The following is a 15,131-nucleotide window of genomic DNA, read 5'->3' as shown; positions in this document are numbered from 1 at the left end:
AAATCAAGCGCACTTTCACAATTAAATTATTGTAAATCAGTCATTTGTACTCACCCTCATCAACATGGAAAACACTCGAAGAAAAGCATTGTGCTGCCTTTATGGCAGTTATTTAGTTTACAATATTTTCGCTTAGTAATTCATTTTCTAGTTAAAGTTAGAAGTGTTTTAAGTATATTTGTTTTCTGTACTACATCGCGGGATGCTATGACGTCACACCCGGTTTCGCCGCGTCTTGTGGGAAAAATGCCGTTTGCGATAAACGGGAAGGGGGGGCGAGCACATTACGCGAGCGGCATTAGATCTGAGCGAACGCTACTTTTAAGTTAAAGGCGATCAATAACTTTTCCTGGTAGGCTGCAGTATATATATTTTTTACCAGTCGTTAGGAGATATTGGAATGTTGTTCAGTAAAAAAGTATACGCAACGTATATTTAAAAGTAGCCGCGTTACAGGCACGGTTCGAAAAAAAGCATTTGCAATATGTATTTGTTTATGTTACCATATGGATTTAATTAAAAGTTAAAAAATCCTCACGTGTAATATCTTTCTGTGTAAATATCTCATATTACAACGTGGGACACCTGCGGCCGAAAATCCGGTGCGGCCGAAAATCCGGTGCGGCCTGTACAAGTAAAAAATTGATTTTCTTTCTAAAATTAGAGCCAGCGGCTTTTAATCAGGTGCGCTCTGTAGTCCGGAATCTACGGTACTTCATTCTTCCTTGTTGGAGAGAGAAGGCAGAGTGAGCACACTTTGACACTTTTTTGTAGTATCCTCCTACACTGATGGCAAGTCAGTTGTTCACATCCCACATCTAAACTGCAGTGCAATTCACAACGTACCTGCAGCTGAGCTAGTGTCAGATAGTGAATGACTTCAGTTTCACTCTCATTCTGCTCTTCAGTAATTACCTGACTAAGCTGCAGTTCTTGACTATCTTTAAGTACAAGTGTAGGGAAAGGTTGGCTGAAGGCAGAGGGATAGCAGAATACCAAACAATATCCATTGATTGCTTTTTGAATCTAGTAATCTCCATTAATACATTGAGTTACTTGGCTTTTATTGTTATAGTGAATTCTGTAATTTCACTATCTGAGTGAAGACTTTTGTCCTAACCTCATTCCAAGTGTCTTAATGTAAAAACAGGTAGAGAACCCTCACTATGAGCACCTGAGTCCTTATCTAATCAGTCCATTTTCATTCTACCCTATATAATAGAAATCTAGTCAACGAATCTCTCCTTGTATGGCAGTCCTGCCTTTCTTAAAATCTGTCTGGTGAACCTGTTTGCCTTGCCTTTTTTTCTCTCTTCAAGGGGAAGTTGTATTTTAAAAAAAGCACGATAATCTCAAAAGATTCTTGTAAAAGCTGTGGTTCTAAGCCTTAGGGAATGTAGTTTATTGTCATGATTATGTAATGTGAAATGAATTTGTAAATAACTTGGTGCAAAATTATCGGCTTGTATAGAATTTGGATAAAGTATTTTTGTGCTACTGTTGCAGTACACCAGTAGATTTTAGTTTTGTTTCCTCTTACAGTTATTCTTATTTTAGTTGATGCATGCAGAGTGAGCTATTTTTGTTGACTGTACTGCTGGAGTAAGCCTTGTCATAGTACTAACTATGTTTTCTCATTCATAAGGTCATGGGTACAGGACTGATTGCTGCAACTTAATACAACAACATACCAGGATGTATATTAGCCCAATGTCAGTGTTTGCTCATGAAAAGACGCGTTGTATTTCTTAAATCTGTATTCCTTGGTTAGCATTGTCACTACTCATGAAAACAATTTCTCCTTAATTTTGCTTTATGCGCCTCTCTTGCCCATTATTCCACTGCCATTTAGGGCAATAATGAAAGTCTGTGGTGACCCACTTTCTGTGCAGGCGAACTGGCTCACAAATAGCCAGCGCGCGGGGAGAGACTTTGGTAATGCACCTCTGACGTCATTTCCGCCAGAGAGGGCGGGCGCTAGGGATTAAATGCCAGCGCCGCGAAGTTTGAATAAACTAGTCTCGAAACGACTTACCGACTGCGTGTCATTATTTCAGCGCTGTGCGTAGCACATCGCTACATTGGTGACCCCGACGGTCCAAACGGGATTTGGACCAAAGATGACCGACTCTTCATCTGTTCACGCAGTTTCGCTAAAACTGCTGACTTTCTGGACACTGCGACCACGCGTGTGGTTTAGCCAAGCAGAAGCTCAGTTCCAGATTCAGCAGATATCCTCTGATTCCACGCGTTACTACCACGTGGTGAGCGCCCTTGACCAGGAGACGGCCGCCCAGGTTGCGGATTTCATACAGTCGCCCCCGGAAGAAGGCAAATACGAAGCATTCAAGGCGCTACTCATTGGGACCTTTGGCCTCTTACGGCGTGAGCGGGGTGCCCGCCTGCTTCACCTGGACGGTTTGGGAGACAGACTGCCGTCAGCATTGATGAACGAGATGCTGTCCCTGGCTGATGGACACAAGCCCTGCCTCATGTTCAAGCAAGCGTTCCTGGAGAAACTGCCCGAGGACATACATCTGCTGCTGGCCGACGCAGATTTCAGCAACCCCCGGAAGGTGGCGGCCCGGGCAGACGTGCTGTGGAAAGCCAAGAGGGAGAGCGTGGCGTCCGTCGGTCAGGTTACCAGGCCACGCGCCCAACAGCGGATCAGACCAGGCCCAGCAGGGAGGCGCACACAACACAGAGGCAGGAGTGAGGAGGCCAGCGAACAGTGGTGTTTCTACCACCAGCGGTGGGGCACAAAAGCCCGCCATTGTCGCCCGCCCTGCAAGGGCCAGGGCCAGGGCCAGCTGCCGCTAATGACTATGGCGGCTGGCCACCAGGACAGCCTCTTGTACGTCTGGGACAAACAGTCAGGACGCCGCTTCTTGGTCGACACCGGAGTGGAGATCAGCGTCTTGCCCCCAACGGGGTACGACACCTGCAACAGGAAGCCAGGACCCACCCTGAGGGCCGCAAATGGCAGCACGATACGGACCTATGGCACCTGCACAGTGCAGCTGCAGTTTGGCGCCAGCCGGTTCACGTGGGACTTCACACTGGCCGCCGTGGCCCAACCACTCCTGGGGGCGGACTTCTTGCGAGCTCACAGCCTGCTGGTCAACTTGCAAGGGAAAAGACTGGTACATGCTGAGACTTTCCAGACGTTCTCCCTGGGTGAAGCCAAGTTGCCGGCCCCACACCTGGAGTCCATCACGCTGTCGGACAACGAATTCACCAGAATCGTAGCGGACTTTCCATTGATTCTGGCACTGCAGTTCACGGCAGCCATACCCAGACACGGGGTACAGCACCACATCCTGACCCAGGGACCACCCCTCCACGCCCACGCACGAAGGCTCCCCCCCAGAAAAGCTCCGCCTGGCGAAGGAGGAGTTCAAGAGGATGGAGGAATTGGGGATCGTATGGAGGTCTGACAGCCCATGGGCCTCCCCCCTGCACGTGGTGACCAAAGCAGCCGGGGGTTGGAGACCATGCAGCGACTACCGCAGACTGAACGAGGCTACAACTCCAGAACGCCACCCCGTGCCGCACATACAGGACTTTGCAGCAAACCTGCACGGGGCAAGAATCTTTTCCAAAGTAGACCTCATCCGGGGATACCATCAAATCCTGGTGCACCCTGAAGACATCCCCAAAACAGCACTCCATCACCCCGTTCAGCCTGTTCGAGTTCCTCCGAATGCCGTTCGGCCTGAAGAAAGCCGCACAGACGTTCCAGCGGCTAATGGATGCGGTGGGACGCGACCTGGACTTTGCGTTCATCTATTTGGATGACATCCTTATAGCCAGCAGTTGTCATCAGGAGCATCTGTCCCACCTCCGCCAGCTCTACTCCCGCCTGAGTGATTTCGGCCTCACGATCAACCCGGCCAAATGCCAGTTCGGTCTCGATACCATTGACTTCCTGGGCCACAGGATTACCAAAGATGAGGCAACACCTCTGCCCGTCAAGGTAGACGCGATCCACCACTTTGCCCAGCCCAACACGGTCAAAGGCCTGCAGGAGTTCGTTGGTATGGTGAACTTCTACCACTGTTTCCTCCCCTCAGCAGCCCATATCATGTGCCCTTTGTACACCCCGATATCAGGTAAAGGTAAGGACATTACTTGGGACGAGGAGGCCGCGGCCGCTTTCGTTAAAGCCAAGGAAGCCTTGGCAGATGCTGCGGTGCTGGTGCACTCCAGAACGGATGTTCCAACCGCCCCCACGGTGGACGCATCTGACACAGCAGTCGGTGGGGTACTGGAGCAGCTCATTGAGGGGCGCTGGCAACCCCTGGCGTTCTTCAGCAAGCACCTACGACCACCCGAATTCAAGTACAGTGCTTTCGACCGGGAGCTGTTGGCACTGTATCTGGCAATCTGGCATTTCAGGTACTTCTTAGAAGGCAGGCTGTTCACCGCGTTCACGGACCACAAACCATTGAACTTTGCGTTCACGAAGGTGTCCGATCCCTGGTCGGCTCACCAGCAACGACATCTGTCCTACATCTCCAAGTACACGACAGACATCCAGCATGTGTCGGGGAAGGATAACGTCGTGGCGGACGCACTCTCCAGACCAGCTGTCCAGGCCCTGTCCCTGGGGGTGGACTATGCAGCACTGGTGGAGGCGCAGCAGGCAGACGACGAGATGCCCAGCTACAGGACCGCAGTCTCGGGTTTGCAGCTGCAAGACTTTCTTGTAGGCCCAGGTGATAGGACCCTCCTGTGCAAAGTGGCTACCGGCCAACCTCGCCCCATCATCCCAGCAGCCTGGAGGCGGCATGTTTTCGACTCTGTACACGGTTTGGCGAACCCATCTATCAGGACAACTGTCCGGCTGGTCTCCAGCAAGTTTGCGTGGCACGGACTTCGCAAGCAGGTCAGTGAATGGGCCAGAACGTGCGCGCAGTGCCAAACAGCCAAGGTGCAGCGGCACACTAAAGCCCTGCAGCAGCAGTTCGAACCCACCCATCGGAGGTTCGACCACATTCATGTGGATATCGTGGGCCCCCTACCAGTGTCCCGAGGAGTGCAGTACCTCCTAACTATGGTAGACCGGTTCACGAGGTGGCCAGAGGCGGTCCCGCTCACCGACACATCTGCCGATTCCTGCGCCCGAGCACTGATCGCAACCTGGGTAGCACGCTTCGGGGTACCGGCCCACATTACCTCCGACAGAGGCGCCCAGTTCACCTCCAGCCTGTGGTTGGCTGTGGCCAGCCTGTTGGGAACGCAGCTACACCACACTACTGCCTACCACCCACAGTCGAACGGACTAGTGGAATGCTTCCACCGTCACTTGAAGTCGGCTCTCATGGCCCGCCTGAGAGGACCTAACTGGGTGGACGAGCTTCCCTGGGTCCGGCTTGGAATTCGTACGGCACCCAAAGAGGATCTGCACGCCTCGTCGGCCGAGTTGGTGTACGGCGCGCCCCTGGCCGTCCCAGGAGAGTTCATACCAGCCCCAAGGGGGCAAGAGGAAAAACCTGTAGCAGTCCTGGACAGGCTATGCGAAACGCTCGGCAACCTGGTCCCCGTACTGACTTCACAGCACGGACGGACCCCGAGCCATGTACCCAAAGACCTGCAGAACTGTAAGCTTGTGTTTGTACGAAGGGGCGGACACAGGGCACCGCTACAGCGGCTGTATGAGGGGCCATTCAAGGTGATCAACAACAACAGGTCCACATACGTTCTGACATTGGGGGGGCAGAGGAGGTTTTCACGGTGGACCGACTCAAACCAGCCCATGTGGACTTGACACAGCCGGTCGAGGTTCAGGCACCGCGGCGCAGAGGCAGGCCTCCCAAACAGAGGCTGATCCAGACTGTGGACATTGGGGGGTGTATCGCCGGTTCTGGGGGGGGTTATGTGGTGACCCACTTTCTGTGCAGGCGAACTGGCTCACAAATAGCCAGCGCGCGGAGAGAGACTTTGGTAATGCACCTCTGACGTCATTTCCGCCAGAGAGGGCGGGTGCTAGGGATTAAATGCCAGCGCCGTGAAGTTTGAATAAACTAGTCTCGAAACGACTTACCGACTGCGTGTCGTCTCTAGCTCTGTATGTAGTACATCGCTACAGTCTTTCATCTCTGGTGGTGTTCAGGGCTTCCTACATCATAAGAGTAGCTTCCTTTTGGTTTTCACCAGTGTCAACTACAGATTGGAGACTCAAGAATACCATTGCACTCAGATGTACAAGGAATCTTCATTAGTAACAATTTTGTTTTACCAGTCAGGGTTGTTAGCCCTGAACTGAACCCCAGAACCTGGAAGACCAGTGGCCCCTTATTAGAAACAAGAGAAAATGTGCAGATGCTGGAAATCCTAGCAAAGAAACACACCTCCCCCCCCCCCACCAGGCCAGGCAGCATCTATGGAAAAGTGTGCAGTCGACATTTCAGGCCAAGACCCCTCAGCAGGACTGGAGGAAAAAAAGATTGAGGAATGAATTTAAAAGGTGTGGGAGGGGAGTAAGAAACACAAGCTGATAGATGAAACTGGGAGGGGGAGGGGTGAAGTAAAGAGCTGGGAAATTGATTGGTGAAAGAGATACTGGGCTAGAAAAGGAGGAATCTAATAGAGGACAGAAGGCCATGGAAGAAAGAAGGGGGGCGGGGAGGAGCACCAGAGGGAGTTGATGGGCAGGCAAGGAGATAAGGTGAGAGCGGGAAAAGGGGACGGGGAATGGTGAACCAGAGGTGGGGGCCCATTACTGGAAGTGCGTGAAATCTACGTTCATGTTATCAGGTTGGAGGCTACTCAGACGGAATATAATGCATTATTTCTCCAAGTTGAGTGTGGCCTCATGGGGACAGTAGAGGAGGCCATGAATTGACATATCGGAATGGGAACTGGAATTAAAACGGGTGGCCACTGGGAGATCCTGCTTGTTCTAATGGGTGGAGCGTTGGTGCTTGGATGAGAGACATGCATGAAATGGAAGAGATATGGTTGAGTGGAGGAAGGGAAACCCCTTCCTTTGAAAAAAGAGGACATCTCCTTCATTCTGGAATTAAAAGCCACATCCTGAAAGCAGATGCGGCAGAGATGAAGGAATTGAGAGAAAGGGATGGTGTTTTTACAAGTAACAGGGTGGGAGGAGGTATAGTCCAGGTAGCTGTAAGAGTCCATGGGTTTCTAATGGACAGCAGTAGGTAAGCTGTCTCCAGGGATGGAGACAGAGATCGAGAAAGGGGAGGGAGGTGTCGGAAATGGTCCAGGTAAATTTGAGGGCAGCATGGAAGCTGGAGGAACCCTATTTATCTGGCCTCTACCCCTTAACCTGTTTGGCATGGGTGACCTTACCAAGAGCCAAAGCAAAAAACCCTAACTCCAACCAATATAGTTCCTGGGATCATTAAGCCACGCAAGCCTTCAAACCTTATGACAAGGTTGTGGTTCTCGGAGGTGACCCTTATGTAATGTCTAATGATTTGGAACATCTGTATAAAATATCATTTTAGCATCATCTGATCTATAAAAAAGAAACCAACTTCTCTGATCTTTGCATTTAACTGAAACTAGTAAGATACAGGGCCTTTTTTATCATAGGGATTCTTGTGTCACTTTGCATTATGTTGTTTTGCTTGATCCATTGCTTCCAGTTTGTCTTATAACCTGTACAAAATTCTTACTCAAAAAATCATGCATTAAGTTCAGTTGTGATACACTTATTGTTAAGTCACTACAGAATTGAGATCTGCAACTTTTATCTGTCAATATTACAATCAAAGAAAGGAAATAACAGCAGAATGGGGAAGAAAATAATCCTTTTAGCATTCAGGTTAGCTTTGGATGCAGCTTTTATGGGAGAAAGTTAAGTTGTAGAATCAGAATTGTGTTTTTGTTTTTATTGCAGTTTGATAGAATAAGTGTATTCATAATACAGTAAGTATCCATGCCAAGTGGTTTTAGCCTTGCACCAGTGTTGAACATGTGCAGTGTGGATTCAGCTTCAAACTAACTTTGATATCAGGTCATGATCTAATACCAGATTTGAGACACACTTGCACTACGTTGTTTGTCTGGAGTGAATGAACTTCTCACTGGTACTGCAGTTGTAGTATAAGTGTAAGTCCATTATAATTATAAATTGTTATAAATTTGCTGAAATTGTACTTTGTTTTCATGTTATTATGATTTCTTGTATTGGTCCTGATTAGTATAAACATTTCTTTTAGGACCAGTGGCAGATCAAAATTGTGGCTTTCTATTTCAGTTTATATTTCACAGTAGGTATGGAAGTGAATTGTTGGAAATTTCATAATTATATTCTTTATTTAAAGGTTAAACGTACATTAAAGAAATATCTTGCAAAATACTTGCAGTAATCGTGGCTTTTTAAAAGCGAGTTCAGAGAGCTACATATTAATATTTGACTAGCCTCATTCTTTAAAAGAAAACGATTACTGAATCTGTTACTTTGAAAGGGGTTGTAACATCCCTCAGAATATTATGTACTATTTTTCAAGTATTTGTAAGGCATTTATTTAGTTGTATGATGCTGAGTGTTTTCACCAACCTTTGGATCACAACAGACCACGGAACAGCAGAGTGGTCCCAGGAGGCCACCTGCTTGACCAACTGCTCCGCCACAACTTCAAGTGCTCGATGAGCTATTCGAGAGCCGTTGAATCAGATCGTTAACAGCACTGCTGATTGTGACTGCTGGAACATACTGCAAGCAATCCATGTTCCCTGCAGAAGAGACAGAATGAGAGCCATATCATACAGCATGTTGTAAAATACTCGGGTGTTTGAGGATGGTGCTCAGCAAGCGATAAGGAAAAAATAAAATCAAACTGAACAGATACTAGCCGACATCCAGGAAATTGGATCAGTTCTGTTTTTTTGATATCTTGGACGCTACATTATGCCTGTGTGATGGACTATTAGAATGAGGAAAGGCTTTTTATCACAATAGCATTGATGCTATGTTTGGATGGAGCTTTCACGGGAGAAAATCAGGCTGCTGAATTTGTTCCCTGATGTCTATTAACAGTGGCCCAGGGCTATGCTGAAATTTATATCCTATTTGTATTGTTGCAGTCCAAAAGAAGAATTTACAGAGGATGACAAGTGTATTCTGAGTAGGTATGTTGATGACTCAGTTAAATCACATGATCCTTTTGTGTTTTCTTTAATCTTCTATGGAGCTATTCAAAAAGAATCTTACTAAAATAATAGGTATAATCTGTGAATAATTTACTGCTTCATTGCAGAGTATTGTACAGGTAGTATTGCTTATTGCAGCCCTTATCTTATTCTGGCTGTGTACTGGTAAACAAAGCCCTGATGTGCTGCTTCTGAGAATCGGTCTGCGTGTTGCATCGGAGCTTTTCTTGAATACGGAGGCACTGCTATTGACTTAGCGTGATAGAAACCATATCTTGTATGTTCAGGGAGACAAAGGGATTGGAAAAAGAGAATGTCTTTCAACCCTCTTTCACCAAATACAGCAATCAAAAACATTAGCTTAAGAGCAGTGCCAGAATTATTCACGTGTTCTAAGCAGCAGCCACTGTGATCAGTCTTATCTGGTATGGAGCTCATAGCTGTAAGTCTGTTTTGGAAATGCTTGTCTCTGGTATCGTAGTACTTTTATAACACCATGCCATTGAAATGGAAAACGAGCAACACCACTAACTGGAAATTCCCAGTTTCTATGCTTAAGCCATCTAGGACGGCAACACTGACTCCGGCATACATGTAAGTTTGCAAATGCCAGCTTCTGAAAACATTGTATGGTTTTGCAAAGCGGGTGCTCTGTAGTATAACGTCAATTATTCATGAATACATGTTCTTGTATTAATTACTGGGTTGATGGATTAGTACTGATCAACCAAAACGTTTCAAATTGTAGTAACTGGATACACTTGGTGTGCTTTTTGTGAGGGTTTACATTGCTGGATATCATTTAAGGTTACAGCGAAATGTACTAAAAGACTGCATTTGCAATGTGCTGCATTGTGTAGCGTCTAACACTTGATCATTTATTGCAACAATGCTATTAATTCACTCTTACTGTTACTAGCCTCAATCCCTGCATTCCGTTTTTAAATTTTAGTTTTATTTTACCACTAAATGCCACCAGGTGTCCTGGTTGAATTGTTGAATTGGTTTCTTTATCCTTACTCATCTTCTGACACGTTGTATCTTGCTGCTTTGGCACGTGCGCATGCGAGAATTAGAGTTAAAAACACCTTGAATGAGTTTTCATTAAACATTATTTAAATTTTAAAAGTGGTGGTTGGATGTGAATCCTTCGGAAAAGTCAAGCAGCAGATTTCTACTAATAATTATTTACTGATATAGGGAAGAGATGTCATGGGGTCATGACAAAGTGTCAGGTAATTTCTTGTAAATCCTTGGCTCAGCTTTCTTTCCTGACTCTAAATGCTGAAGGCTGTGACTTTCCTTGGACTTAGTATGAACAGTGTATAATAAGTGGGAGCCATTTTCCATGAAACTGGGTTATTTTGTTTCCAATTTGTGGTTTGATTACATCAAACTAAACTCATAATTCATTTGAACAATTTGTTTTTGAATAACTGATGTTTTATGTACAAATTTCCAATGTAAGATTTCCTCCTTTGGAAATCTATGCAATAATGTATTGATCTAGGTGTGCTGGTAAATAGCAGATTGCAATATGGACTTTCTTCCTTCGAAATTTTGGGAATTATAGAAATTATTAACTGAATTATTAACTGACAAAAAGAATGGTTTGGCATTCATTTCACTAATAATGATTAGATGTGCAAAGCAGAAGTTGGGAGATAGAAAAATATCATATGGTCCATATTTTTCTCTTATCAGATGTCACAACAAGGTTTCTACGTATAATTTAGTCCAATGCAACAAGAGCACTTTTATTTGGGTTCTTTCCTTACATAAATACAATGAAGGCACATCTTTCTAGGAGAAGAATATTGAACATAAATCCTTGGATATCAACTCATTCAAGTCAAGTTGATGGGAGTGTGTTACGTATGATTTGCCTGTGACTTGTGCTGAAGGCTATTTATGACTGCAGTGTACCAGGAAACGAGCATGGGATTGAATTTTGAGGGTCAGGTGGAAGTCTCAGATGTTACAAGAATGCACTGATAGAAGTCAGGCACATTGCTAAGACAGAGCTGGAAGCAGAGTTAAAATATTAAATTGGTGCAATAAGAAAAGTAAGAAGTGTTTCCTGGGAACTAATCAGAATTGGTGCGCTTGAGGACGCTGAATGACTTCAGTATCTATTTTTATTAAATAGTCCAATATCTAAAGCATTCAGTTATACCTACCATTGTTATACAGATAATACATGGCATGAACTGTAATGGCAATTTGCTGTTGATAATTGACTGTACCTTTTAGACATCCACATTATGTTCTTTTGCAGCTCTATTATCTACAAGCTGTCAAACCAAAATAGGGTGTTTTTTTTAATGCTCCAAATGATTTATTGCTGTCAGTTCTTACACTCAACATTTAGTGATCCTTGTGGCCTGATTGTGAAGAGAGTTATAGTATAAGCTTGAAGCATGAAGGGTCGGAATACTCTTCCTTGTTGGATTGATTGATGGTCCTACAGATTGTCAATCTTTCTTTCATACATAATGCCTTTCTTCTACATGTGCCGAATTAAAAACTGGAAAGCTTAACTTAGTGATAACTCTTTTCTGATATTTATTTGTAGAATACTCCATGGGAAAACGTTAAGATGATGTCCCTTTTATTTTCAAAACTGCCAATCCAGTGATTTTGGACTAGTGTGGAATATAAAGCGTGATGTATTTTGGTAATCTGACTCATGAATAATAATTAATTTGTCTTGAGTATACATGCAGAATGGAGAAGGTTCTTTGATTCTTGTGTTTGTAGAAAAAAATGATGTTTTTCCCTTGGATTCAAATAATATTTTCAAACAAAGCAACACTGCTTATCTGTGAAATCTTGTAATCAAATCTTATTTTAATATTTTTAAAACCCCATTTTGGCAGCTCATAATAATGTGGGCTGCCTTAATGACTATCACCCGGTAGCACTCACATTGGCAGTGATGAAATGCTTTGAGAGGTTGGTCATGACTAAACTGATCTCCTGCCTCAGCAAGGACCTGGACCCATTGCTGTTTGCCTATCGCCACAATAGGTCAGTGGCAGACGCCAGCTCAATGGCTCTCCACATGGCTTTAGACCAGCTGGACAGCACAAACACCTATGTCAGGATGCTGTTCATCGACTGTAGCTCAGCATTTAATAACATCATCCCCACAATCCTGATTGAGAAGTTGCTGAACCTGGGCCTCTGGAGCTCCCTCTGAAATTGGAACCTCGACTTCCTAACCGGAAGACTACAATCTGTGCGGATTGGCTATAACACATCCTCCTCGCTGACTATCAACACTGGTGCACCTCAGGGTTGTGTGCTTAGCCCACTGCTTTACTCTCTATATACACATGACTGTGAGGCTAGGCATAGCTCAAATACCATTTATAAATTTGTTGACAATACAACCATTGCTGGTAGAATCTCAGGTGGCGATGAGAGGGTGTACAGGATATGCCAACTAGTGGAATGGTGCCAAAGCAACTACCTGGCATTCAACGTCAGTAAGACGAAAGAGCTGATTGTGGACTTCAGGAAGGGTAAGATGAAAGATCACGTACCAATCCTAGAGGGTTCAGAAGTGGAGAGACTGAGCAGCTTCAAGTTCTTGGGTATTAAGATGTCTGATGATTTAACCTGGTCCCAACATAATCGATGTTGTTGTAAAGAGGGCAGGACAGTGGCTATACTTTATTAGGTATAAGAAGAGATTTGGCATGTCAACAAATACTCAAAAACTTCTGTAGTTGTACCGTGGAGAGCATTCTGACAGGCTGCATCACTGTCTGGTATGGAGGGGCTACTGCACAGAACTGAAAGAAGCTGCAGAAGGTTGTAAATTGAGTCAGCTCCGTCTTGGGTACTAGCCTACAAAGTACTCAGGACATCTTTAGGGAGCGGTGTCTTAGAAAGACAGCGTCCATCATTAAGGACCTCCAGCACCCAGGGCATGCCCTTTTCTCACTGTTACCATCAGGTAGGAGGTATATAAGCCTGAAGACACACACTCTGGGATTCAGGAACAGCTTCTTCCCCTCTGGCATCCGTTTCCTAAATGGACATTGAAACTTTGGACATGACCTCACTTGCATTTAAATATACAGCATTTCTGATTTTGCACATTTTTAAGTCTATTCAAAATACATAATTGATTTACTTGTTTATTATTATTCTTTATTTAATTTTTTTTCCTCTGCTAGTTTATGTATTCCATTGAACTGCTGCTGCTAAGTTAACAAATTTTACGTCACATGCCGGTGATAATAAACCTGATTCTGATTGTGATTTAAAAACATAAAACCAAGAGTTGATGACAAGATTCTACAAATAGGCAGTGTTGCTTTGTTTGCATTAACTATTTGTAGAATCTTGTGCATTCTGACATAAATCTTCTGTAATGAATGAATTTTGCCATTAAGAATATCATGTCGTCTTTTGAAATGATTGGATAAATTAATATTCTATGCTGAAGGTACAATTCTGCTAAATCAGTCAATCCATTGTTCTAATAGCACCTTAGTAGATGTAACAAGCCAGGACATGCTTTAGAGAAGCAGATCAAATATTCATTGGCACAGGTTGAGTACCTCTTAATCTGAAATTCCAAAATCCGAATACCTCCGAATTCCAAAATTTTTTTAGCACTGCCGTAACTTCACAAATAGAATTTTCCTTAAGGCACCGCAAAGGTTCTCTGGCGATACACAGGCCTCTGCACACCACAGGCAGTTCTGAGAAGAGACCTCACTTATGTAATGAACAGAAGCTAATGAAAAATAGAAAAATACTCATAAGCTGAAAAATGAATAACTCGATTGTGTATGGAAAGAGCGGATTTGTCAGTGTCATGTAAACATATGCAGCTGAATTTGATGGACCAAATGGCCTAATTCTGCTCCAAACAGCTTTTTGATCCAAATTTTGATACCAAACAGCTACTGACTGTTCACCTGGGTGGCCAAGGTAGTGGTAGCTTACTTTTCTGATGGTTCAATGTACACACTATTGTTTTATGTACAAAATTATTTTAATAATCTATATAACACTACCTTCATGGTATATGTCTAAGCTGTATATGTAATGTAAATTGATTTCATGTCCAAGCTATCTTGTATATGTGCAAATATTCCGAAATCAAAAAAAATCCAAAGTCCAAAGCACCACCTTTGGCGCCAAGTGTCTTGTATAAGGGTGGCCTGCAGAGGTGTACTGCAGAGGTGATCTGAATGATAGTTGCAATCTAAACTGGAAAGAAATCAGGCAGCCTTTCATTGCTGTTCAAGTTACAGGAAACCTCACTGAGTATGTGCTGCTTGGGAACAAGACTAATTATATGTGAAGTCCTCCAGTCAAATAGCCAACTCACCCTACAACAATTAATGTTTGAACAGAATCAAAAGATCAAAGAATAGAGTAAACCCTCTATCTCCCAAAAGATATTGTCTTCCTACTCGTAAAGAATTCCTCTCTGAGAATTATATTATCTACTCTATTTATTCATTGAAAGAAATACCTACAAGATTACAACATAATTCTTTCATATGCTTACTGCACAGAAGCACTTCCATTTTGAACTGAAACCTTCATGAGCTAACGAGTTTGCAAAATTGTAATTTCATTGCAGCGGTCTATTCCTTAATGTTATAGATCATAGCACAAAATGTATTTGCTCTTAAGTCTTTATGTTTGTACTTTTTTCTTTACTTTTGTGGCCTACATTTTGCTGTGCCATACATGCAAGGGAGCGTAGGTCAATTCTCAGTTAACCATCATTATCCACAGGGAGTGAGCCATTTATGCTTTGTGACAGAGCTTCCATCATCTTTATGCATTTTTCATGTACCGGTATGTCTATTACCGTCTTTGTTATTAATACTGCATTGGCTCTGTTGGGTTAATGTTGAATCCCACTGGGCATGGAAAAAAGGAAAGAAATGTAAAGAAAAGGCAACCTGGTTACTGGATTACAAGCCAGTAACAACAAACATGAGGTTGCAATGGAAATAAAACAATAAGAG

The 15,131-nt window shown here is 44.2% G+C and overlaps 1 protein-coding gene across 9 annotated transcripts in view; it reads left to right on the top strand.

Annotated features, from left to right (window-relative positions):
* The window catches only part of klhl13 (kelch-like family member 13), a 204,677-nt gene that overhangs the window by 82,086 nt on the left and 107,460 nt on the right, over positions 1-15,131 (top strand). Inside the window, exon 1 of one of the 9 annotated variants that reach the window (XM_073058639.1) lies at positions 8,660-9,105. The exons of 7 other annotated variants lie outside the window; for them this stretch is intronic. In XM_073058639.1, the coding sequence (XP_072914740.1) occupies positions 9,026-9,105 (80 nt within the window). In that variant the 5' untranslated portion in view covers positions 8,660-9,025. Of the gene's footprint in view, positions 1-8,659; positions 9,106-9,399; positions 9,721-15,131 lie in introns of those variants that run through there. One more of the 9 variants, XM_073058638.1, reaches the window with a different exon arrangement.

This window comes from Hemitrygon akajei, chromosome 10 (genome assembly GCF_048418815.1).
Source record: "Hemitrygon akajei chromosome 10, sHemAka1.3, whole genome shotgun sequence".
NCBI classification, from domain to species: domain Eukaryota; kingdom Metazoa; phylum Chordata; class Chondrichthyes; order Myliobatiformes; family Dasyatidae; genus Hemitrygon; species Hemitrygon akajei.
The sequence above is the reverse complement of the archived record's forward strand: the minus strand, read 5'-3'. Positions and strand labels throughout refer to the sequence as shown.